The 23,030-nt window shown below is 45.1% G+C and overlaps 1 protein-coding gene across 2 annotated transcripts; it reads left to right on the forward strand.

Annotated features, from left to right (window-relative positions):
* The first annotated feature begins 320 nt into the window (after window positions 1-320).
* LOC137760193 (zinc finger protein 555) lies at window positions 321-14,089 on the forward strand. 2 transcript variants are annotated; one of them, XM_068537267.1, is made up of 4 exons: window positions 321-477; window positions 10,834-10,960; window positions 11,396-11,579; window positions 12,344-14,089. In XM_068537267.1, the coding sequence occupies exons 1-4, from the start codon at window positions 475-477 to the stop codon at window positions 13,908-13,910; spliced, it is 1,881 nt and encodes a 626-aa protein (XP_068393368.1). In that variant the 5' UTR covers window positions 321-474; the 3' UTR covers window positions 13,911-14,089. The 2 variants fall into 2 exon arrangements, with proteins under 2 accessions (XP_068393368.1, XP_068393369.1); XM_068537268.1 differs by having other exon boundaries at window positions 11,519-11,579.
* The last annotated feature ends 8,941 nt before the right edge of the window (window positions 14,090-23,030 follow it).

A 23,030-nucleotide genomic window follows, 5' to 3' on the forward strand; every position in this document is an offset into this window, starting at 1 on the left:
TGCTCGGAGCCCACGTCCCGCGCGGGCGGGTCGGTCCGCAATGTGTCACGAAGGCCTGTCACTCAATAACCAGAGGGCGGGCCTGGGAGGAATGTCCAATCAGATGCGACGGGGCGGTGCCCGGGGAACAATCAGGCGCTCACAGGCGGGGCTCAGAGAACTGTCCAATCAGGGGCTCCAGGGGCGGGTCTCGGGAAACCGTCCATTCAGGGGCCCGGGCAGTAGCAATGCCCGAAGCACTGTCCAATCAGAACGGTGAGGCGCGAAGCATCTCCCAATCAAGAGCCAGGTGGAAGAGAGTGCCAGGAGCACCGTCCAGTCAGAGCACGCTCCCAGCCCGTGAGCGGGTAGTTCTCGGCCAGTCGTGGCGCTCCTGCGCACCTGCGCCGCGCGGGCCCAGGTGTCCGGTCCCCGTACCTCTCACCTGCGCGGGCCGCGGCAAGGACGCCCGGGAGGGCCGGGAGCCCGGCGGAGATGGTGAGTCCGCGGGACCGGGGCCCGAGACCGGGAGGGGCTTTTACGAACCGTCCGGAACCGGCTGGAAGCGGTCGCGGGGTGGGGTCCCGGCGTCCTGTCCGGTCCCCGCTTGTGGGACCGGTGTCTCAGGACTATCTGGGTGACCTAGATGTGCACAACTGCCCTCCTCCCGGGGGTCCGGGAACATCAGCCCCTGGTCGTCTCCTCCCAGCCGACAGCCTGCGGGGGCGGGCGGGGAGCCTGGGGAGACCTGCTTGGGGGCCCGGGGCTGGGAGGGCGTCTCCTGGTAGGTCCTCCGTCCTAAATGACTCCAGCCCCAGTTCTCATTCCCTGGAGGGACACTACTTGTCAGCTGACCGGACGCCTGAGGGGAAAAGACGGAAATGATTCCTGCTCCCTGGGTTCTCACAAGTGAAGGGAGAAAAACTAACGCAAAGGTCAAGGAAAGCCCACCGTGAGGTGGGGCAGCACCCCTCACCCCCTCCCACCCCCCAAGCCAAATGCACTGGCGACACAGCGGGGACACAGCCAGTGTCCTTTGTTCAGGGAGCACGTTAGTGAGCAGTGGGGGAGGGGTGCCCCTCGTGGTAGCGTGGCTGCACTTGACCCTGAGTCATCTGTGTCTGGGTACCAGTTCAACACAGCCCCTCCCTGGGTTTTTCACCTTGAAAAGATGTATTCACTTACTGGAACCTCAGATTTTCAGCAAGTGTAAAATACATTGAATTAGTACAGCAGGAAACATAAGATAAAGTATTTTCAAAGGAGTGAGTTTCAGGGGAAAAAAAAAATGTCATACATTACGTTTTGTTAAACATTCTTTTAAAATCTCCTCCAGTCTGTAGTAAGTTTCTCAGGCCTGTCCCTTCCTGTACAGCTGCAGAGAAGTGAATACAGTACCACATAGCGTGGTAGGTGAAATTGGTGAATTTTAAAGATTCACCAAAAATACCAGTTATTTAATTTGTGACAGTAGATGATACTGTTGTTTTTTATTATCTGCGATACACTTTGCTTAAATCTGCAGTAAACTGGGTATTGTCCATGGAAGAGGTGGGAATACACGAATGTTACTTAGATAGCAGTTTGTCCTGTCCCATGTGTGGAAGCGTCTATCATTTCTGCTTGGCTCCCCGTGGGTACCCTGTGGTGAATCAGGTCTCCCCCGCCCCGTAGACACAGGCCTGCTTCGGGCTCTGTTCCTTTCTGTAGATTTAGTCGTCCATTCCTTTGCCAATTCCGTCCTGTCAGGAGTTCCTGCTGCTTTGTAACCCTTGCAGTGTGATAGACGGATTCCTGCCTGGTTCTTCAGAGTACTTTGCCTGTTTGGGGGCATTTGTGTGTAAAGTTGGTATTTGTCAAATCCTAAAAAACATCTGGTTTGGCAATTTTATGGAATTTTATAAAGACTGTCTTGGGAGGGTTGATATCTTGGTAACAGTGATTTCTTTTTAGGAACATGTGCCATCTTGTCATTTATTTCATTTTGCTGTGTTATTATCCTTCATGTTTTAAAATTTTTGTTAGGTTCTTTTTATAGCCTTCATTAAACTGATTTTGTACTACTTCAATTTGGTTTTTACCATGGTATGTGTTATCTTTTTTTTTTTTGAGTAATAATTTTTATTGGAGTATAGTTGATTAACAATGTTGTGTTAGTTTCTGCTGTAGGTGTTATCTTTTCCTTTTTTTAAAATTAATTTTTATTGGAGTATAGTTGCTTTACAATGTTGTGTTAGTTTCTACTGTACAGCAAAGTGAATCAGCTATACATATACATACATCCCCTCTTTTTTGGATTTCCTTCCCATTTAGGTCACCACAGAGCACTGAGTAGAGTTCCCTGTGCTATACAGTAGGTTCTCATTAGTTATCTATTTTATACATAGTATCAATAGTGTATATATGTCAATCCCATTCTCCCAGTTCCTTACCCCCACCTCTCCCTTGGTATCCATATGTTTTTTCTCTTTGTCTGTGTCTCTACTTCTGCTTTGCAAATAAGATCATCTATACCATTTTTCTAGATTCCAAGTATATATGCGTTAATATACAATATTTATTTTTCTCTTTCTGACTTAACTTCACTTTGTATGACAGTCTCTAGGTCCATCCACATCTCTACAAATGACCCAATTTTGTTCCTTTTTGTGGCTGAGTAATATTCCATTGTATATATGTACCACATGTTCTACATTTAGGTTGCTTCCATGTCCCGGCTATTGTAAATAGTGCTGCAGTGAACATTGGGGTGCATGTATGTTTTTGAATTATGATTTTCTCTGGGTATATGCCCAGTAATGGGATTGCTGGGTCATATGGTACTTCTGTTTTTAGTTTTCTAAGGAACCTCCATACTGTTCTGAATAGTGGCTGTATCAATTTACATTCCCACCAACAGTGCATGAGGGTTCCCTTTTCTCCACATTTATTGTTTGTAGATTTTTTTTAAGTTAAGTGTTTTTAAAATTAATTAATTAATTTTTTTTGGCTGCGTTGGGTCTTCGTTGCTGTGCGTGGGCTTTCTCTAGTTGTGGCGAGCAGGGGCTACTCTTCGTTGCGGTGCATGCTTCTCATTGCGGTGGCTTCTCTTGTTGCAGAGCGCAGGCTCTAGGCATGTGGGCTTCAGTAGTTGTGGCTCGCAGGCTCTAGAGGGCAGGCTCAGTAGTTGTGGCGCATGGGCTTAGTTGGTCCACGGCATGTGGGATCTTCCCAGACCAGGGTTCGAATCTGTGTCCCCTGCATTGGCAGGCGATTCTTAACCACTGCGCCACCAGGTAAGTCCTGTTTGTAGATTTATTTTTTAAATTAATTAATTTATTTTTGGCTGCACTGGATCTTCGTTGCTGCGCACAGACTTTCTTTAGTTGCGGTGAGCGGGGGCTACTCTTCGTTGCGGTCTGCGGGCTTCTCATTGTGGTTGCTTCTCTTGTTGCATAGCACGGGCTCTAGGCGCATGGGCTTCAGTAGTTGTGGCTTGCAGGCTCAGTAGTTGTGGCTCGCGGGCCCTAGAGCACAGGCTCAGTAGTTGTGGCACATGGGCTTAGTTGCTCCGCGGCATGTGGGATCTTCCCAGACCAGGGTTCGAATCTGTGTCTCCTGCATTGGCAGGCGGATTCTTAACCCCTGCGCCACCAGGGAAACCCTGTTTGTAGATTTTTTGATGATGGCCATTCTGACCGGTGTCAAGTGATACCTCATTGTAGTTTTGATTTGCATTTCTCTGATAATTAGTGATGTTGAGCATCTTTTCATGTGTTTGTTGGCCGTCTGCATGTCTTCTTTGGAGAAATGTCTGTTTAGGTCTTCTGCCCATTTTTTGATTGCGATGTTTGTTTTTTGATTGCGATGTTTGTTTTTTTGATATTGAGCTGCATGAGCTGTTTGTATATTTTGGAGATTAATCTTTTGTCCGTTGCTTCATTTGCAAATATTTTCTCCCATTCTGAGGATTGTCTTTTCATCTTGTTTATGGGTTCCTTTGCTGTGCAAAAGCTTTTAAGTTTCATTACGTCCCATTTGTTTATGTATGTGTTATCTTTTTAAAGTGAACTTTCCAACTTGCTGTTGCTATTAATTAGAAAGGTAATGAAATTTATTTTTATGTTGAATTTTTATCCTGAGATCTTGTTCAGAATCTTATTGTACGATTATCTTTGTGTTCTGTTAGTGTCATACATGTGCAGCTGTTGAGTTAGGCATTAAGACAAGTGTCTCCTGGCATTGCACATTTGCACATTTTCCAGATTGGATTGCTAATGTAATGTTGACTAAGAGTCAGGTCAGCTGTCCACACTTCATTTGTACCTAATTGTCTTGGAGAAAACAGTGAACTTCATACCATTTATATGTTCTTTGGTCTCGTTTGAATATTCTTTTGTCCATTTTCCTTTATCCAGTCGTCCACATTACCATCTATTCCCCACTGGTAAGAGTGTTTTTTTATGTATGACTGTTGAATATTATCAAATGGCTTTCAGCAACTCTAAGATGATTACAGGTAAATCCCGTGAATTGATTTTAGAGTTTTCTGTTGTATCATATAACATCAGTGCAGGAAAATGCATGTGACATACGTACAGTTGACAGAAATATGTAAAAAAAAAGTAATCCTTTGTTAAATGAAACTCAGCCCTAAATGTAGATAGAACAAGCTTTCTTAAAAGACTTGAAATGAACGCCAGTGGCAGGCCCCTCTGCCACTCTCCAAATATGACCAACATGTTGAGTATGTTGAATTACGTGAAGATATATATAATTATATATAATTATGTGTGTATGTATATGTATATATTTGTGTTTTTGATTTTTAGGTGCCAGTTTGCAGTCTTATCTCAAATGGTTATTTTACTGTTCTCCCTTACTCTGCCCTACAGCCATTCATTCATATATATGTATATCGATATCAACGTGTATATACACACACGTGAAAATCTCTGCCCCCTCTTTCTCTCTCTCTCTATATGTATATATCTATATCTATATATCTATATCTATCTATCTATCTATCTATCTATCCATCTATCTATATGTCTACCCCTCCAAATCCCCTTGCTCTGCCACATTTTCCTTAGTAATTATATTTGATTTGCTTATTTACTGCTTTCCTCCAAAAGAATTTAAGATTCACGTGGTTCAGAATTTTTGTTTTGTTAGTGCTGTAGCCCTAGTGCCTGCAAGTACTGTAACCTAAATAAATTTTACTAAATGAAAGAGCCAGAGGTCAGGTCTTCAAACAAAGCGTTTTTGCATGGGCACGGGGCTTTGGCAGGAGAAGCAGTGTGAGATGTAAGGATGGAATAGGATGTTTCTGTTGGCTGCTCTCCACAGCGCCCGGCAGAAGCTAGCTTATCTCCTCATCACAGTGGGAAGTAACAGTCACACTAGCAAAACAACTGTGAGGTGTGTGTGAAAGAAGGACAAGTGTGCCAAGCTGGCACGATGTTATTAATTCATTGTTCTGCGTTTCCTCTGCTGTGAACTCGTTTTAATCATGTCTGCTTTACAGAGTTATTATAAGTATATATGAGCTAATGTGTGCAAAGCTGTTTGTCTTTCTCATATAATGTGTGCTCAATGGCACATTTAAAAAATTAATATTGTAATATAACAAAAAATTTTTACAAAAGGAATGAAAAAAATCCCACAAAAACAAAAAAATAAGATAAAAAATTAATATTGTAAAGTGTTAAATATTTGATGGTTTCAAGCTAGGTGTGTTGGGAGTCCCTGTCTTAGTCAGCTGGGGCACCTGTAAGCTGGGTGGCTTATACACAGCAGACCTTTGTTTCTCACAGTTCTGGAGGCTGGAAGTCCAAGATCAAGGCACCAGCAGATTCGGTGTCTGGTGAGTGCTTCCTGGTCCATAGGTGGCCGTCTTCTCACTGTGTCCTCACACGGCAGAAGGGTCCAGGGAGCTCTCTGGGGTCCTTTTTATAAGGGCGAATCCCATTTCTGGCCACCTCCAAAAGGCCCACCTCCAAACACCATCACATTGGGGATTAGGTTTTGACCTGAATTTTGGGGGGACACAAACCTTCAGTCTGTAGCAGTCCCCATGACCACCCTAGGTTCAGAGATTCACTAGGAGGCCTCCCAGGCTTTGGTGTATAGTCTGCTCATGGCTGTGATTTCTGACTGCAAGAATAAAGCAAAGTCAACAGGACTGGGTACCTTTCTCCCTGCATTGAGACTGTCCTAAGCCCTTTTTGTCTTGTCTGCCTTAGAGTCCCAGCTAAGTCCCTGCTGGGCAATCAGCCTCTGAAGGTCATCTGAAATAGGTTTTCAAAAGAGCTTTTTAGCAAACTGAAAACTTCTACCTAAAATTCCAAAAGTGTATCTTTACTTAAAGATTGCCTGTCTTTTCATTTTGTTTACCACTTTTTTAAAAAAATAAATTTATTTATTTATTTATTTATCTATTTATTTTTGGCTGCGTTGGGTCTTCGTCACTTCGCGCGAGTTTTCTCTAGTTGCGGCGAGCAGGGGCTGCTCTTCGTAGCGGTGCGCGGGCTTCTCATTGCGGTGGCTTCTCTTGTTGCAGAGCACAGGCTCTATGCATGTGGGCTCAGTAGTTGTGGCTCGTGAGCTCTAGAGTGCAGGCTTGGTAGTTGTGGCGCATGGGCTTATTTGCTCCACGGCATGTGGGACTTTCCTGGATCAGGGCTTGAACCCATATCCCCTGCATTGGCAGGCAGATTCTTAACCGCTGTGCCACCGGGGAAGTCCCTGTTTACCTCTTTTTGAACCTCCAGTGGATAAGTCATAGTAAAAAATCATTTATGGAGACCTGATCTTGTTTCTGATACTTAGGGTTCAAATTCCAACCCAGGCACCAGTTGGAAACAGCAAGGAAGCTGTGTCTTATTTTTCTTTGCACTGATGAGGATGATCTCTCTAGCATTTATAAAATGACAAGCAGATACCATTAGTATCCAATTTTTACCATCCAAGCAGGTGCAGTAGCCACAAAACAAAACCATTTTAAGTAAAGGAAAAAAAAAATCCCTCCCCCCCTTTTTTTCCCTCATTGCAGTCAAACCTTGTGTTCATTTCCGAGGACTGCCATAACAAATTACCACAGTGTGGGTGTTCTCTCACATTTCTGGAGGCTGAAGTCCGAAATGAAGGTGTTGGCAGGATCATGCTCCCTCAGAATTCTCTAGGGTCCTGGCTTCATTTCCTGTCTCTTATAGCTTCTGTATCCCCAGGCGTTCCATTGCTTGTGGCAGCATGATTCCAGTCTCTGCGTCCATCTTGTTCCTCTGCTGCCTTCTCTGTGTGGCTCTGTCTTCACATGGCATTTTCCCCGTCTCCTATGGACACCAGTCATTGGATTAGGGCACATCCTAATGACCTCATCTTAGTTTGATTACATCTGCAAAGACCTTATTTCCAAGTAAGGTCACATTTATAGGTATCAGGGGTTAGGATTTCAGCCTATCCCCATAAACGTATTTAGCGTTTACAGGGATAGCGTTATAGCTGGGAAGATCCTTCCTGGCTGGCACATGTGGGTGGGCCAGGAGGCCCAGCAGCTAGGCTGAAGAAAGGCTGGCTATCCCCTCCCCTTTGGTTTGTCTAAAATTTTGCTTCAGCTCTAGGAACTGATTTAACTTTTTTTCTCCTGATGCAGTACAATCTTTTAACATTTTTTGCCTATCCAAAGCTCACTTTTGGGAACTTGGGGGCCCTTTCTCCTCCTGCCTGGAAGAGAGAGCAAAAATCAAAGGTGTTACCTGTGCTGAACTTTGATTTTCTTCTCACTTGGCCTGCATGTCCACAGGCAGCTGGTATATCCAGTGAGCCAGCCCTCCTGGAGTTGGATTGCTTATTTTTACCTCAGTCAACATTTTTTTTTTTTTTGGGCCCCGGCACGGCTTGTGGTATTTTAGTTCCCCGACCAGGGATGGAACCCAGGCCCCAGCAGTGAAAGCGCCGAGTCCTAACCACTGGACAGCCAGGGAATTCCCATACCTCAATCAACTTTTAGCCTCACACCAGACAGTTCAGCTGCCCTTTCATACCCCGGATGACTCCATAGCCACCCTGCCCCAAAGGTTTGCCATCCCCTCCCCCTTCACCCTCCCACTTCCCAGACAGTGCTTTTGTCATATTTTAGTGAATCGGGGTTGCTCTAGCAAATCCCAGTTCTAATGTGTCTGGTGTCCCCAAGGCCACCCCTAGGTCCTGCAGATAAGACTCACGTGACAGCATATAGTTGGAGTCATGACTATGATTTGTTAGAGCAAAAGAACACAGCAAAATCAGGAAAGGGAAAAGGCACATGAGGAGAAATCTGAAGGAAACCAGATGCAGGCTTTTAAGAGTCCTTTCCCAGTGGAGTCACACATAACACACCTGATAGCCCCAGCGATGAGTTGTGACAGCGTGTGAAATACCGTCTACCCAAGGCTTATTGGGGACTCAGTTCCCCGGGGGTTTTTATCAGCTCACAGCTGATCATGTGAGCATCCTCTGCCCAACATGGACCCAAAGCCCAGACTCCCAGGCAAAAAGCAGTTGCTCAGCACTAACAGTGTTGTCTGCACAGTCAGAGACAGGGAGTAATAATAAGGGTGATGTGAAACCTTCAGAAATTAAAGTTCCCACACACTGGCCAAGGCCAACCTTGCCAGCAGTCATTGCCAAGGATAAAGTTAAGGTTTGCAATGTCAACTCCTTTCCTGCACACTACGTAGAGCAAACACTACAGATAACTGTATGGAGAGCATCTCAGCTCCAGAAGCTCCAGAAGCTCCTGTTGTTCCCTGTACAGTAGGGATATTCCTGTTATGCTGCTACTCTGTTGAATATTTACTAAGTACTGGCATCAGGATTATTACATGAGAGTGTTTTCTTTCCCCCGCTCATGGACGTCAGTGGGTTGATGAACTTTTAAAAAACCATGGCTTAAGGGAGGCATGCAGCTCAGTGGTCCCTGTGCTTAGGGGTTGGCCTGACACGCTCATGTGCCCACCAGGGGAGGGACGTGGACGTGAGAGAAACTGAGAGTGCAGCCTCTAGGATGGTTTGTGTGGAATCACTGTCTCCTGGAATTCGAGGCAAGAGAGTGTTTCCTTCGTAGGAAAGCACTGCTGAATGCTCTATGTATTTTATACTCAAGGCTAAATTTGCTGTCAGATGTTTTCTTTTTTAAATTAATTTCTTTTTGTCTGCATTTGGTCTTCGTTGATGCGCACGGGCTTTCTCTGGCTGCGGCGAGTGGGGGCTACTCTTTGTTGCAGTGCGCGGGCTTCTCATTGCAGTGGCTTCTCTTGTTGTGGAGCACGGGCTCTAGGCACGCAGGCCTCAGTAATTGTGGCTTACAGGCTCTAGGTGCATGGGCTCAGTAGTTGTGGCGCATGGGCTTAGTTGCTCCACGGCATGTGGAATCTTCCTGGACCAGGGCTCGAACCCGTGTCCCTTGCATTGGCAGGCGGATTCTCAACCACTGCGCCACCAGGGAAGCCCACTGTCAGATGTTTTTGATGTTAAAGTCCTTTGCAAAGTAGGACTCTTAACCTTATCCTCAAGGTCAGCAAGAGTACTCTTTTATGGGTCTGGTAGAAGAGCTGTTTTGGCATCATGTAACTGTGTGTGTGTGTGTGTGTGTGTGTGTGTGTGTGTGTGTGTGTGTGTGTGAACTCAGAACTGGTGGGCAGCAGCACTGGCTCAGGAGTGTAGGAAACGTATGCAGTTCTAACTTCCTATTTTCATGAAAGTACACAGAGGAAAAGAGTAGAAACTGAGCTGGTGATAACTATTACACAAAAATGTTAAAATTAATACTTCTTCAAAAGAAATATTTCATTCAGCCAGTTGGACTGTCCTGATGGCCTGGAGTTCTTTAAGACAGTATGGCTTGGATGGACCTAGAGTCTGTCATACAGAGTGAAGTAGGTCAGAAAGAGAAAAATACCATACGCTGACACATATATATATGGAATCTAAAAAAAAAAAAAGGTTCTGAAGAACCTAGGGGCAGGACAGGAATAAAGATGCAGACGTAGAGAATGGACTTGAGGATACGGGGAGGGGGAATGGTAAGCTGGGACGAAGTGAGAGAGTAGCATGGACTTATATACACTATTGAATGTAAAATAGATAGCTAGTGGGAAGCAGCTGCATAGCACAGGGAGATCAGCTCGGTGCTTTGTGACCACCTAGAGGGGTGGGTTAGGGAGGGTAGGAGGGAGATGCAAGAGGGAGGAGATATGGGGATATATGTATATGTATAGCCGATTCACTTTGTTATACAGCAGAAACTAACACACCATCGTAAAGCAATTATACTCCAATAAAGATGTTAAAAAAAAAAAAAAAAGACAATATGGCTAGCAGGCCCTTGCAGCAAGTTGGGTTCCCACAGACCCATGGGCCTCTCATATTTGGTGGCGGAAAGAGAAGGAAAAGTTCCCAGTCCTTCATTGTGTTTGTATTCCTTAAACCTCATGCAGGTTGACCTTGGGCTTCACGTGCTTATGGATGTTGTACAGTAAGAAGGAGCTAAAGTCGCTTGTGTCACAAGGGATTGATGGGTCTTAAAATGCAAATATTATTTCATTTGTATAGCATTTTTTTCGTTTCTCCAATGTGGTCTAAACCCTTTGGTTAGAGAAGAATAAGACTTGAATGGTCACAGTAAAAGTGTAGAGATAAGTTCAGTGTGTTAGTGCTCTTAAATGTATGAGGATAATCTATGAGTGTGGACATAAAGTAGGAGGTGTGATGACTGGATCACAGAGTAGATGTTAGGTGACCATGGAATCTTGTTTGAACTTCCTGTGACTTGAGTCCAGTTGCTCAATGCTGTGAGTCTCACCCATGCTCCTGCACATACCTTGGGTGTTTCAGAACTCGGTGGTCTTTGAGGATGTGGCCGTGGACTTCACTCTGGAGGAGTGGGCTTTGCTGGATTCTGCTCAGAGGGAGCTCTACAGAGATGTGATGCTGGAAAACTTCAGAAACCTGGCCTCAGTGGGTAAGAATGACATCATTCCTTCACTTAGTCGTTTAGAGACAAGCATTTCTGGCACATCACTGTTCCAAGAATTGGACTGTGGAAAGGGAATACGTTAACTAATAAGACAGACATGGTCATAACCATCATAGAGCTAGAATCTAGTAGTTTCTCCCCATGAGACTGAGAATCTATGTATTAAGCTGAGTTTTTCTTTCTGTTAAGAAAGCTCCCTTAGCATCATTGGTGGATATAGATTTCATGGGGCCTTAGGGGGCCCCAGTGAGGTCTGTTTTTGAACCTTATGAGAATTTTACTGTGTTTATTAAAGTGCTTACCATTTTGACCCCTTATACTTGTTATTGATGAAGTCTTGACATAGCTAAACTCCTCAGTGTCCTTTTTGGCTAACAGGTACCTCCTTTCGTGTAAGATTTGTTCCCTTTTTGCTTTCAGATGATGAGACTCAATTTAAGGCCAATGGGTCAGTTTCTGAGCAGGATATTTATGGGAATAAAATATCCAAGGAGCATAAAATATCAAAGTTCACTGGAAATAATTCCTTGGCCTCCATCTTAGGAAAAATTTGGGAAGAACTCAGCCTTGAAGATCAGCACACAGATCAAGGGAGACATCCGAGGTGAGTTGCACTCATGAGAGAAAGCAGTATTCCAGGAGGGAATCTTAGTATGTCATAAAGTTTAAAAAGCAAACAAACAAAACACATGTAAGCCTAGATCAAATTTGTTTATTCATAGAGATTTTCATGATGATTTTTTTTCTTAAATGCGACATTGATTTTGAATGATAGAAACAGCTGGAAACAATCAACAGAAGAGCCCATGTTTAAGAAATATTGTTTTTGTAATGGTTGTGGTTGAGCCCCCTTCTGTGGCATTGAGTTCATTCCACTTTAAAAGAATTCAGATAGGGCTTCCCTGGTGGCGCAGTGGTTGGGAATCCGCCTGCCAGTGCAGGGGACATGGGTTCGAGCCCTGGTCGGGGAAGATCCCACATGCTATGGAGCAACTAAGCCCATGCACCACAACTACTGAGCCTGCGCTCTAGAGCCTGCGAGCCACAACTACTGAGCCCATGTGCCACAACTACTGAAGCCTGTGCGCCTAGAGCCTGTGCTCCACAGCAAGAGAAGCCACCGCAACGAGAAGCCCGCGCACCGCAATGAAGAGTAGCCCCCACTCACCGCAACTAGAGAAAAGCCCTCGCGCAGCAATGAAGACCCAACGCAGCCAAAAATAAATAAATAAATAAATTTATTTTAAAAAAAAGAAGTCGGGGAGAAAATCTATCCATCCACTGAAATTGGTGAAAATGTAATTCTCGTACTTACTAATAAATCATTATTAATCAAACCATTGATAACATGCTTCTCATTTTTAACAGAAATCATGTGGTGGAGAGACTCCATGAAAGTAATGATCAATGTGGGGAAGGCTTCAGTCAGACTCCAAATCTTAACCTGTACCAGAAAACTCTTACTGGAGTAAAAAGGTATGAATGCAGTATAGATGGAAAAGCCTTCACGCATCATTCATCCCTCAAGAGTCACATCGCTGTTTGCACTGGACACAAACCGTATCAATGTCAGGAATGTGGGCAGGCCTACAGTTGTCGTTCACACCTAAGGACGCATGTGAGAACCCACAGTGGAGAGAGACCCTATGTGTGTAAATTATGTGGAAAAACTTTTCCTCGTACTTCTTCCCTCAACCGGCATATAAGGATTCATACTGCGGAGAAAAGCTATGAATGTCAGCAATGTGGGAAAGCCTTCATTGATTTTTCAAGTCTTACTAGTCATGTGAGAACTCACACTGGAGAGAAGCCATATAAATGTAAGGAATGTGGGAAAGCTTTCAGTTATTCCTCAACTTTTCGAAGACACATGATAACACACACTGGAGAGAAGCCCTATAAATGTATGGAATGTGGGGAAGCCTTCAGTTATTCCTCAACTTTTCGAAGACACGTGATATCGCACACTGGGGAGACACCACATAAATGTAAGGAATGTGGGGAAGCCTTCAGTTATTCCTCGGCTTTTCGAAGGCACATGATAACACACACGGGGGCGAAGCCCTATGAATGTAAACAGTGTGGGAAAACCTTCATTTATCTCCAGTCCTTTCGAAGGCATGAAAGGATTCACACTGGAGAGAAACCCTATGAATGCAAGCAATGTGGAAAAGCCTTCATTTATCCCCAGTCATTTCGAAGGCATGAAAGGACGCATGGTGGAGAAAAACCCTATGAATGTAACCAGTGTGGTAAGGCATTCAGCCACCCCTCATCCTTTCGAGGACACATGAGAGTGCACACTGGAGAGAAACCTTACGAGTGCAGGCAGTGTGGAAAAACTTTCAACTGGCCCATATCCTTGCGAAAACATACGAGAACACACACTAAAGAGAAACCCTACGTATGTAAGCAATGTGGGAAAGCCTTCAGTTTGTCCGCTTGCTGTCGAGAGCACGTGAGAATGCATCCTGGAGGCAAATCATATGAATGCAAGCTCTGTGGGAAAGCTTTCAGTTGCCACATCTCCTTACAAAGACACATGAGAAGGCACACTGCTGAGAAGCTTTATGAATGTAAGCAATGTGGGAAAGCCTTCAGCTGGCCTGAACTTTTGCAACAGCACGTGAGGACACACACTGCAGAGAAACCTTACGAATGTAAGGAATGTGGTAAAGTCTTCAAATGGCCCTCATCTTTACCAATACATATGAGAATGCACACTGGAGAGAAACCATATGAATGTAAGCAGTGTGGGAAGGCCTTCAGTTGTTCCTCATCTTTAAGAAGACATGTGAGGATACATACTACCAAGAAACACTACGTATGTAACTCGGGAAATCCTCCTGCAAATGAATTCGTGCACAGTGCTTCAGAAAATTCACATCAGGAGAGAAATCTTACAAAAGTTGTAAACCTGGTATTGCCTTTATGAGTCCTTCATCACTAAAGTGGACCCATAGAGAGTGTATTTCCAGTTCTTTTGCAAATAAACATTTAGATGAAAATTAACTGTTGAGGTGCTCTTTTGGCTACAGTACGTAAATTTTGCAGGAAGTGTTTTTTCTTATGTTTTAGAAAATAAAACATTTATCTTTACAGTTTGTTGGACTCATGGGTGATTTGAAGTGTATTTTTAATATATAAGTAGTTTTAATATGTTAGTTCTTTAAATTGTCCTTTAAGAGGTTATTGGAACTATGACACTGTGGTATTTGTTTGGATTTTCCTACTGGCTTAGTGTGGCAGATTCTGGATTGTCAACCATTATATGTTTTCCACCATGGATTGAGAGAATCTTTGTTTATGTAGGCCAGTGGAGCCTTATTCTGTTTTTCTTCTAAATAATTGGCAGAAATTTGTAATTATGCAGAGTTCTTCCAAGTGTACAGTCTCATGTGAATTGTTACTTTCAGCTTTTGCCCTTTGCTTTGTCCTTGCTTGTGATAGCGAATTAAACAGTGGGTTTTAAGAGACTCTTGTGATGTGACCATGAGATACAGAGTTCTGGATTGTGTTATGTCAGCATTGGTAATGTTAGGAGCTACAGTTCCCAGAATCCCTTCCCTTTATGATTCTGTGTTCGAATTTACCAGTAGCCTATTGGCATGAGATTTGGAAGGCAGAAATGAAGCCATTACTAAGTTTTTGCAGCCACATTAAAGTATCAGAGAGAGATGCATAGGGGCTACTTGGAAACCAGCTTTCAGCCCATTTTCCTGATTGTTGGCCTTACCAATCAAGAGTATCATCAAAAGAAATGCCAAGTACTTGATTTCTATTTTTCTCAGAGTTATAGGCTTCCATAAATACCTCCAAGAGCTTGGTGTCAGGGATTCAGTCATGTGGTCAGGCACTCACAATTTGGATTTTCCTACAAACCCTAACATGTCCTGCAGACCACTAATTCAGACTCATGTTTAGTGATCTCTGATGCTGTGATTCCACTCTTCTCTAGATGTTAACATATTTTACAAGGTCTAATTTGTATAGCAAACTCTTTGTTCTCAAAACTTTTAGTGACTCTCTGATTCGTGATTCTACCACAAAAGCTACAATGTTGCAGGAAAACAAAACAGTGCATGGGACTTTATTAAGGTATTGTATTTTCTTTTTTCTTTTTTCTTTTTTTTCCCAGCTGCGCCATGTGGCACTCAGAACTTCCCCGACCAGGGATCAAACCTGTGCCCTCTGCAGTGGAAGTGCAGAGTCTTAACCACTGTACCACCAGGGAAGCCTTACTGTATTTTTAAATGCACTGACTCAGTCCTACGTGAGAACAAACATCTTCCTCGTAAGTTTGGGGAGATGTCTGTTAGAGCTGAATGCAGTTCCTTGATATGGGTTTAAATATTATGTTTGATTCTAAGTCACTAAAAACAGTGTTTTATTTTCAAGAAAAATCTTTTGTAGGTATGTCTTAGAAATGTCTTGTTTACTGTGTTTCCAAATCATTTGTATACTAACTGTATTAGTTTCCTAGGGCTTCTGTAACAAAGCACCACACAACTGGGTGGCTAGGGCAACAGAAATTTTTGTCTCACGGTTCTGGAAGCAGAAGTCCAAAGTTAAGATGTTGGGAGGACCATGCTTCCTCTGAAAGTGCTAAGGAAGGATGTGTTCCAGCACTCTCCTAGCTTCTGTTAGCTCATTGGCTTGCGACAAGCGTAACTAATTTTCTCATGGGGGCTTCCCTGGTGGTGCAGTGGTTAAGAATCTGCCTGCCAACGCAGGGGACACAGGTTCGAGCCCTGGTCCGGGAAGATCCCACATGCTGCGGAGCAACTAAGCCTATGCGCCACAACTACTGAGCCCACATGCCAGAGCTAGTGGAGCCCGCGTGCCTAGAGCCCGTGCTCCGCAACAAGAGAAGCCCGCGCACTGCAACAAAGAGTAGCCCACGCTCAGCAACGAAGACCCAACGCAGCCCCCCCCCAAAAAAAAAATCTTCTCATGGCTTTCTACTTGTGCATGTCTGTCTCTTCATATGGCATTCTTTTTATAAGGACACCATACATATTGGGTTAGGGCCCGTCCTAGTATGACCTCATCTTAACTAATTATATGTGCAACAACCATATTTTCAAATAAGGTCATGTTCTGAGATACTGGAACTTTTAACATACGAATTTTGGGGGGAACACAGTTCAACCCGTAATACTAACAAATGTTATTATTTTTCATGTACTGAGAATATGTTAAAGTATTCCATTGCAATTATGGATTTTAAATCAACTAATATTGTTAATTTAAGCATTATACAGTCTGAGACAGTATTAGCTGGCATATACAAGTTAAGGTGTTTAGTCATATAAACATTTTTATTGTTACATACTTCAACATGTCATTAAATGGATTGCTTATTCATTGTTAATAATAAAAGCTTAAATAATGGTTTTGTCAATGGTCTCTAGCCAAAAGCCACCAGGACCACATTGGTTTGATCAAAGAAAACTGGATGTATTGAGTTAAAGCAATTTGAATGAATGCATAGACAGTGGGATGTACCAGTCAGAGATTGTTTGAAAGAATATATTTTCCGATTTGGGCTGGTGTTTGGTGAACGTAGAAAGCGTAAGTAATTGGGGTTGGCTAAAACTAATTGGTAGAACAGAAGCAGTCAGTTATTTTTCTTAAAGAGCAGTTGATGTCTAACCTCTAATTTTTTTTCCATGCTAACTTAGGTTTTCATAGCACTCCGTAGTTTGATGTGATTTGACAATCATCTGTACCTCCTTCCCTCCTATCATTCAGATGATGACAAGCACGGGGAGCACAGAGTTGCCCAAACTCATGTAGCTCATAAAAATGGAATGTCAGGTTTGAAGGTTTTAGTTCTGCTTAATCTTTATTGGGAAGTGTTGGACATTTAGAACACTGGAAGGCAAGTGTGATTTCTGAATTTTAGAAAAATGGCATCAAGTTTTACAAAAAGACTCCTAACAAAGGAAGGCTTTCCTTTTATGAGATGTGGATAGGACAAGAATACAGGCAACAAGCAGGTCAGTGATTATGGGTGGGGCATTTGAAAACAGATGGGCACCTGTGTTCTTTTCAGGGTGATGGCGTGTTCATTTTGACTGTGTTGGTGTATCTCTGCACTTATAAGAACTCATGGCACTTCACTTAAAGTAGTGAATTTTACTGCATGTATATTAAAAATAATAGAAAAACAAAGCCTTCGTTTGCTAAGGGAATTTTAAAACTCCTGAACCTTGACACCCACCTCACCCCCATCTTGGGATCCTCAGTAAACGCTGAAGGACCTGGAGGGGGTGGGGAGAAGGACTTGGGGCCAAACAGATTCTTGGAACACGGTGTAAAGTTAGGAAACACCCGCAAGGACCACGTCTGTCCTTAGCCTTGCACAACAGGAGAGAAGTGAAAGGGCTCCTGGAATCTTTCTCCGAGTTTATGCCAGGTTCCTCCAGTGAGATCTCTGGGAATGCTCTGGTCTGAACCATAAAAGTGCCCCTACAGTTCTCCCCAACAGACCCGCCTGGGGGCCTCTTAATCCTTGGGCATCAGCGTCATGTCTTTCCTGGGCCTGTCTGGAGGCCATCCAGCTCTAAAATTGCATCAGGCCGGGTCCTGTGAGTTCTTGCTGGGAGACATCATGAGGGTTCTACACTCCCGCTCGTGGAACGTTGCGGCAGCCGCATGGGGCTGGGAGATGACAGAAACACAGCAGTAGCAGAACCTGCGACAAAGCGACAGACGGCCTGTGGCCACAGCAACCCCCGCTTCCTCAGGATCATCAGCTCAGCGCCCACAAGCTCCAAGGCGCACACCAATCTCAAAACCTCCAGGGACGTCAAAGGGACCTCCAGCCATGGCCTGCCCGTCGGCGCGCACGCGCATACACCCACTGCCCCATGATCATCCACCACCGGAGGATTTAGGTTGCAGGTGCGCCAATCCCGCTCAAACTTCTTACTTCCGGTCGCGCCTCCCCCCCACCTCCCCTCTGGGTCGCGCCCCGCCGCGTCGCATGCGCACTTCTACCAATGCCTGCGCTCAGCGTAGTCTCAGCCTCTGTGGCCTGTGGGAAATGGAGATCTCAGAAAAAGACGCCACAGACGCCCAGAGCCCCGCTCCCAGACTCCTCCCCGCATGCAACGCGACCGCCTCTTAAACGCTGCTGGAGACACCCGGGATCGCAGACTTCGCAGAAGTGCGCAGGTGCTCGTGGGTGGGGCGACTGAGAGGCCGCCCAGGGAAAGATGGAAGTCGGGTCACCACCTCTTGCGCAGCAGCAAGACTTATCTCTGTGGCCTGGAGATGTGTAGTCCGCGCCCATCCTCGGAGTCTCCGGGAGGACATTGGGGCCACCCAGGGCGGACAGAGTGGAGTCTTCGGGCACATGAGACCAGCAGAGAGCGCTGCCGAGGGGACGACAGTGCAGGACACATGGCTGCCAGTCGACAAGATAGACACCATTGCTGCCCGCATTGAGTTTCCAGTTGGAAAGCAAAGTGACAAAGGGTAAAGGTAGTGATGAGTGTGTTGCTGGTAGAATCCTCAGCAGTGTGGGGGGCTGGAACATCATAACCCAAGCCACATCGGGCCCCTGACACTTCTTCCACAGGTTGGGTTCTTGTGGTTCTTAGGGAGAGAGGCGTTTTGTACTGTGCAGGTTCAGGAAGCGTGTAGTCCCTGTACCAGGAGGAGAGATAACAAGTGAAATAGATGACGTATCAGATGTTGGTTAGTCCTAAGTAAAGAGAGCTGTTGGGGAGTGGGGGAGTCGCAGAGGCTGTAGGCTGTGTATCTCTGGGAGTGTATTAGTTTCTCTGGAGACATCATCTTTGCCAGTGTGTCTGAATTTGTGTGTCTGTGTCTGAGTGTGTCCACGTGTATGTCCCAGTGACAAAGTTTGTGTGATTTTGTCACGCCACCACATGCATTTGTCTGGGAAGGTTAAGGTGTTTGAGTGGTGGTTCCTGTGTCCTGACAGGAGTGCCGATTGTCTGTGCATCTCACTGCATGGATGACTGTAGTGTTTCTCTGTCTCTGGGTTTTCCCCAGTGTGTGTACTGAAACTTTTGAGATCTACTCTCTTAGCAACTTTTAAATACACAGTACAGTATTATTAACTATAGTCACCTTGCTGTTCATTACATCCCCATGACTTTGTGTGTGTGTGTGTGTGTGTGTGTGTGTGTGTGTGTGTGTGTATTCATTGCTGCAATTCCATCATGTAGAACAGGACCTGGTACATAGGTGATCAATAAACGCTTGTTGAATGACCAGGTTCAGATACTTATATATTCACACACAAACAATGAGGGTTTTGTTCAAAGCTCATAACAGACCCATACAGTTCTCACCCCCTTCCCATGTGGCAGAGTGATGTCCCTTGGCACTCAAAACAAATCCCAAAGGAGGGTCTTTCAGCTGACCTGGTGAGGGAAGGGACCTCACCATGATGAGCCCTCACCGTGCATAACATTCAAAGGCACTCACCATAAGAAACTGCCAGGGGGACATCACCACCACATGATAAGAGCCTGAGGCCCTGAGAGTCAAGGGCCAACATCCTTTGTCAAGGATGCTCCAGCCAGCCACTCTGCTTTAGGTCTCTTCCAAGAACAGGCCCCTCACTACCTGACGATACAGAGGGTTTTGGTTGTCCGTTTGTTTTCAGGGAGGAACTGCATTGGGGCTGCCAAGCTGTGCAATCCCTCTTTAGCTGTCATATTCTCTACTAAGTCTCTCAGCATTCGCTGTGGTTTCCTTAGCACCTAGCTGCCTTCCCAGTGGTAGCCATGGTCGGGGAAGGAAGGGAGGTTGAAGCCTCGGGAAACCTCCCAACCCCTCGCCTGGCCTCAGTACATGGTTACCGGCTGGAAGCGGAAGTGAGGTCCAGGGAGGCCGGACTAGAAGGCAGAGATTTCCGCTACCTTCGGCCCTGCCTGGCGTCCTTTTGGGCTTTTCCGGAAAACCAGAGGCCGCAGCTTCCAACACGGGAAGGATAATCCACTTGAACCTGGGCAGTCGACAAAGGTCAGAACGGCCAGCAGCCTCTGGGGGCAGCTGGTGGGGCGTGGAGGCCGCGTTGTGTGCTGGAAGCAATGAGGGCCTGGAATCTAGTCTCTGCGGGCTTTCTTCCAACTGCATTTTTCAAGGGGCTCAGGTTCCCTGGGGTGGTGTCCCAGGAAGTGAGTGAACTTGGAGGACAAAGGGGAGGGCTCTTCAAAGCCAGCCTGGAGCCTCCGAATGACTAAGGAGCCAGAGTCCAGGTGGCTCTAGGTGTGGACTGCGCATGTGCAGCCCTGAGCCCCAGCCCCGATTGCTCCTGACCCGTGGTGGTCGACTGCGACACAGGGGCTGTGATTGCGCATGCGGCGTCTGTGGGCCCAGCGTCGAGGCGGTGGTGAGACTGTGGTAGGCGTGGTGACCCTGACTTGCTGCTGAGCTGAAGATGATCGAGAGCCAGTTCCTCTGCCCTTGGCCCAAAGTTTGTTAGTAACTGTCCTGGGCCCTGGTTGCCCTTGTTTTCTGTTCCCGGTCACTGCCACATGGCACTGCTTAGGGGAAATAGTCCCAAAATGGAGACAGGTGTGGATCCCTTAATGAAGTCTCTCAGCAAAAAGACACAGAAATGGGCTTGGGAAAAGAATTTGAGAGCTGAAATGGACTTATAATGCAGAAAAATCCCGTCACTGACCGCAGTTTTCCTTGCAACTACCGGGAGATTTCCAAGAGCTTGTATAGGTATCATTCTGCTCATAGGGAAAGGCACATGCTAGGGTATAACTGTGCAAATGACCATATTCCTTTTGCAAACTAGGGGGCAACTCTGATTTCCGGGATACAAAACTCTCATTGGACTATACTATAATAGCAAAATGATAATGCCAAATATATAATCCAATTTACAGTTCTTTCAAAAGAATTATAAACAGCCCCACTCTGTGTCCCAAATAAATGATGGGACACTGATGACAGAAACCCTGTCCAATTCCTAAGTACATGTCACATGAGCTAAAGCTTTTAATTATTGCAAATTGAACCATGAGTAGGATTTTATTTTATTTTTCAAATTTTATTGAAGTATACTTGATTTACAATGTTGTATTACTGCTGTACAGCAAAGTGATTCAGTCATATATATATATTCTTTTTCATATTCTTTTCTATTGTGGTTTATCACAGGATATTGAATATAGTTCTCTGTGCTATACAGTAGGACCTTGTTTATCCATCCTATATATAATAGTTTGCACCTGCTAATCCCAAACTCCCCATCCTTCCCTTCCCCACCCTCTCCCCCTTGGCAACCACAAGTCTGTAGGATTTTATTTTTATGGAGACTCATTATTCTACTTCCCTTGAGTATTTCCTTTAGTAGTGTTTACTTAAGACGCTAGATGATGGAATTATAAGTTAATGAACACATCCTCACTCACTGATGCCCCTGCCTTTCAGAGGAAAAAGAAAATACAGACTACACCCTCCTGCTTTCCCTATTATCTCTCTTATCATGGATTATTTTCTACCAAGACACATATTTCCATCTTTGATGCCAAATGAGAACTGCAAGGACTTGTTTCCTGCTTCTGCATTGAGAGTCTACCATGTGTGCCATGATTGGGCCTAATTTTGTTTTGAGCTTAGAATGGCTGGTGTATTAAGGAGGTTCAAAGACTAACATGCAGTGAAGAGCATGGTCTCAGGGCTAGAAGGTTTTGTTTTGAATCCTGATCCTGTCTTTACCACTTGCTAGCTTTGTAATCTGTAGGCCCCAGTTAACTCACAAAAGGAGATTAGAGTATCTACATTATAGTTTTGGAGGATTACCTCAATTTACGTTAACTGAACTAATTTATGGGAAACAAAACAGTGGCAGATATATAGTAAACATACTAAAATGTTCACATAGTGAGAAAAAAGAATCAGCCCTTGAGAACGGGGATCTACCTGGCCTGGTCTTCACTCCTAGGCTGTGGTGTTTTGCTGAACAGAAACTTTTTTTTTTTTTTTTTTTTATTTCTTGGCCATGCCACGTGGTGGCATACAGGATCCTAGTTCCCCGACCAGGGATCGAAACTGCGCCCCCTGCAGTGGAAGTGCAGTCTTAACCACTGGACCACCAGGCAGGTCCCTTAAACAGAAACCATTTTTTTAAAAATAAATTTATTTATTTATTTATTCATTTATGGCTGTGTTGGGTCTTCACTTCTGTGCGAGGGCTTTCTCTAGTTGCGGCAAGCGGGGGCCACTCTTCATCGCGGTGCGCGGGCCTCTCACTATCGCGGCCTCTCTTGTTGCGGAGCACAGGCTCCAGACGCGCAGGCTCAGTAGTTGTGGCTCACGGGCTTACTTGCTCCGCGGCATGTGGGATCTTCCCAGACCAGGGCGCGAACCCGTGTCCCCTGCATTGGCAGGCAGACTCTCAACCACTGCGCCACCAGGGAAGCCCAAACAGAAACCATTTTAAACAACACTGTCATCAGACAAGGCCACTGGGTGTTATGGAGTAAGGCACAAGCAAGAGCACTCTGTGATCATGTCATCACACAGGATCAAAAGAATTATGCAAATCACAAAAATGATGAAATTTTCTCCTAGTCTAGCTAACAAAACTGACTTGTTTCCTTACAAGTTAATTTTAGCCCCATTCCCTTCTTTTTGCCTTCTAAACAAGAAATATTAAAATTCCCAGTCAGGGACTTCCCTGGTGGCGCAGTGGTTAAGAATCCGCCTGCCAATGCAGGGGACACGGGTTCGAGCCCTGGTCCGGGAAGATCCCACACGCCGTGGAGCAACTAAGCCCGTGCGCCACAACTACTGAGCCCACGCACCTAGAGCCCATGCTCCGCAACAAGAGAAGCCACTGCAATGAGAAGCCTGCTCACTGCAACAAAGAGTAGCCCCTGCTCACCGCAACTAGAGAAAGCCCGCGCACAGCAACGAAGACCCAATGCAGCCAAAAATAAATAATAAAATAAATAAATTTTGTTTTAAAAAAAAGTCCCCAAGAGCTGTCTCAGACTTGATGATTCATTAGGACTGATAGGATTCAGGAAAGCCATTATATCATGATTATGGT

This window comes from Eschrichtius robustus, chromosome 2, assembly GCF_028021215.1.
Source record: "Eschrichtius robustus isolate mEscRob2 chromosome 2, mEscRob2.pri, whole genome shotgun sequence".
In the NCBI taxonomy this organism is placed as follows: Eukaryota; Metazoa; Chordata; class Mammalia; order Artiodactyla; family Eschrichtiidae; genus Eschrichtius; species Eschrichtius robustus.

What these genes read in the sequence shown, in the direction of transcription:
- LOC137760193 (XM_068537267.1), top strand. An exon ending in CAGAAACCTGGCCTCAGTGG is followed by an intron (nt 10,961 to 11,395) that starts GTAAGAATGACA and finishes TTTTGCTTTCAG; the next exon opens with ATGATGAGACTCAATTTAAG. An exon ending in GATCAAGGGAGACATCCGAG is followed by an intron (nt 11,580 to 12,343) that starts GTGAGTTGCACT and finishes CATTTTTAACAG; the next exon opens with AAATCATGTGGTGGAGAGAC.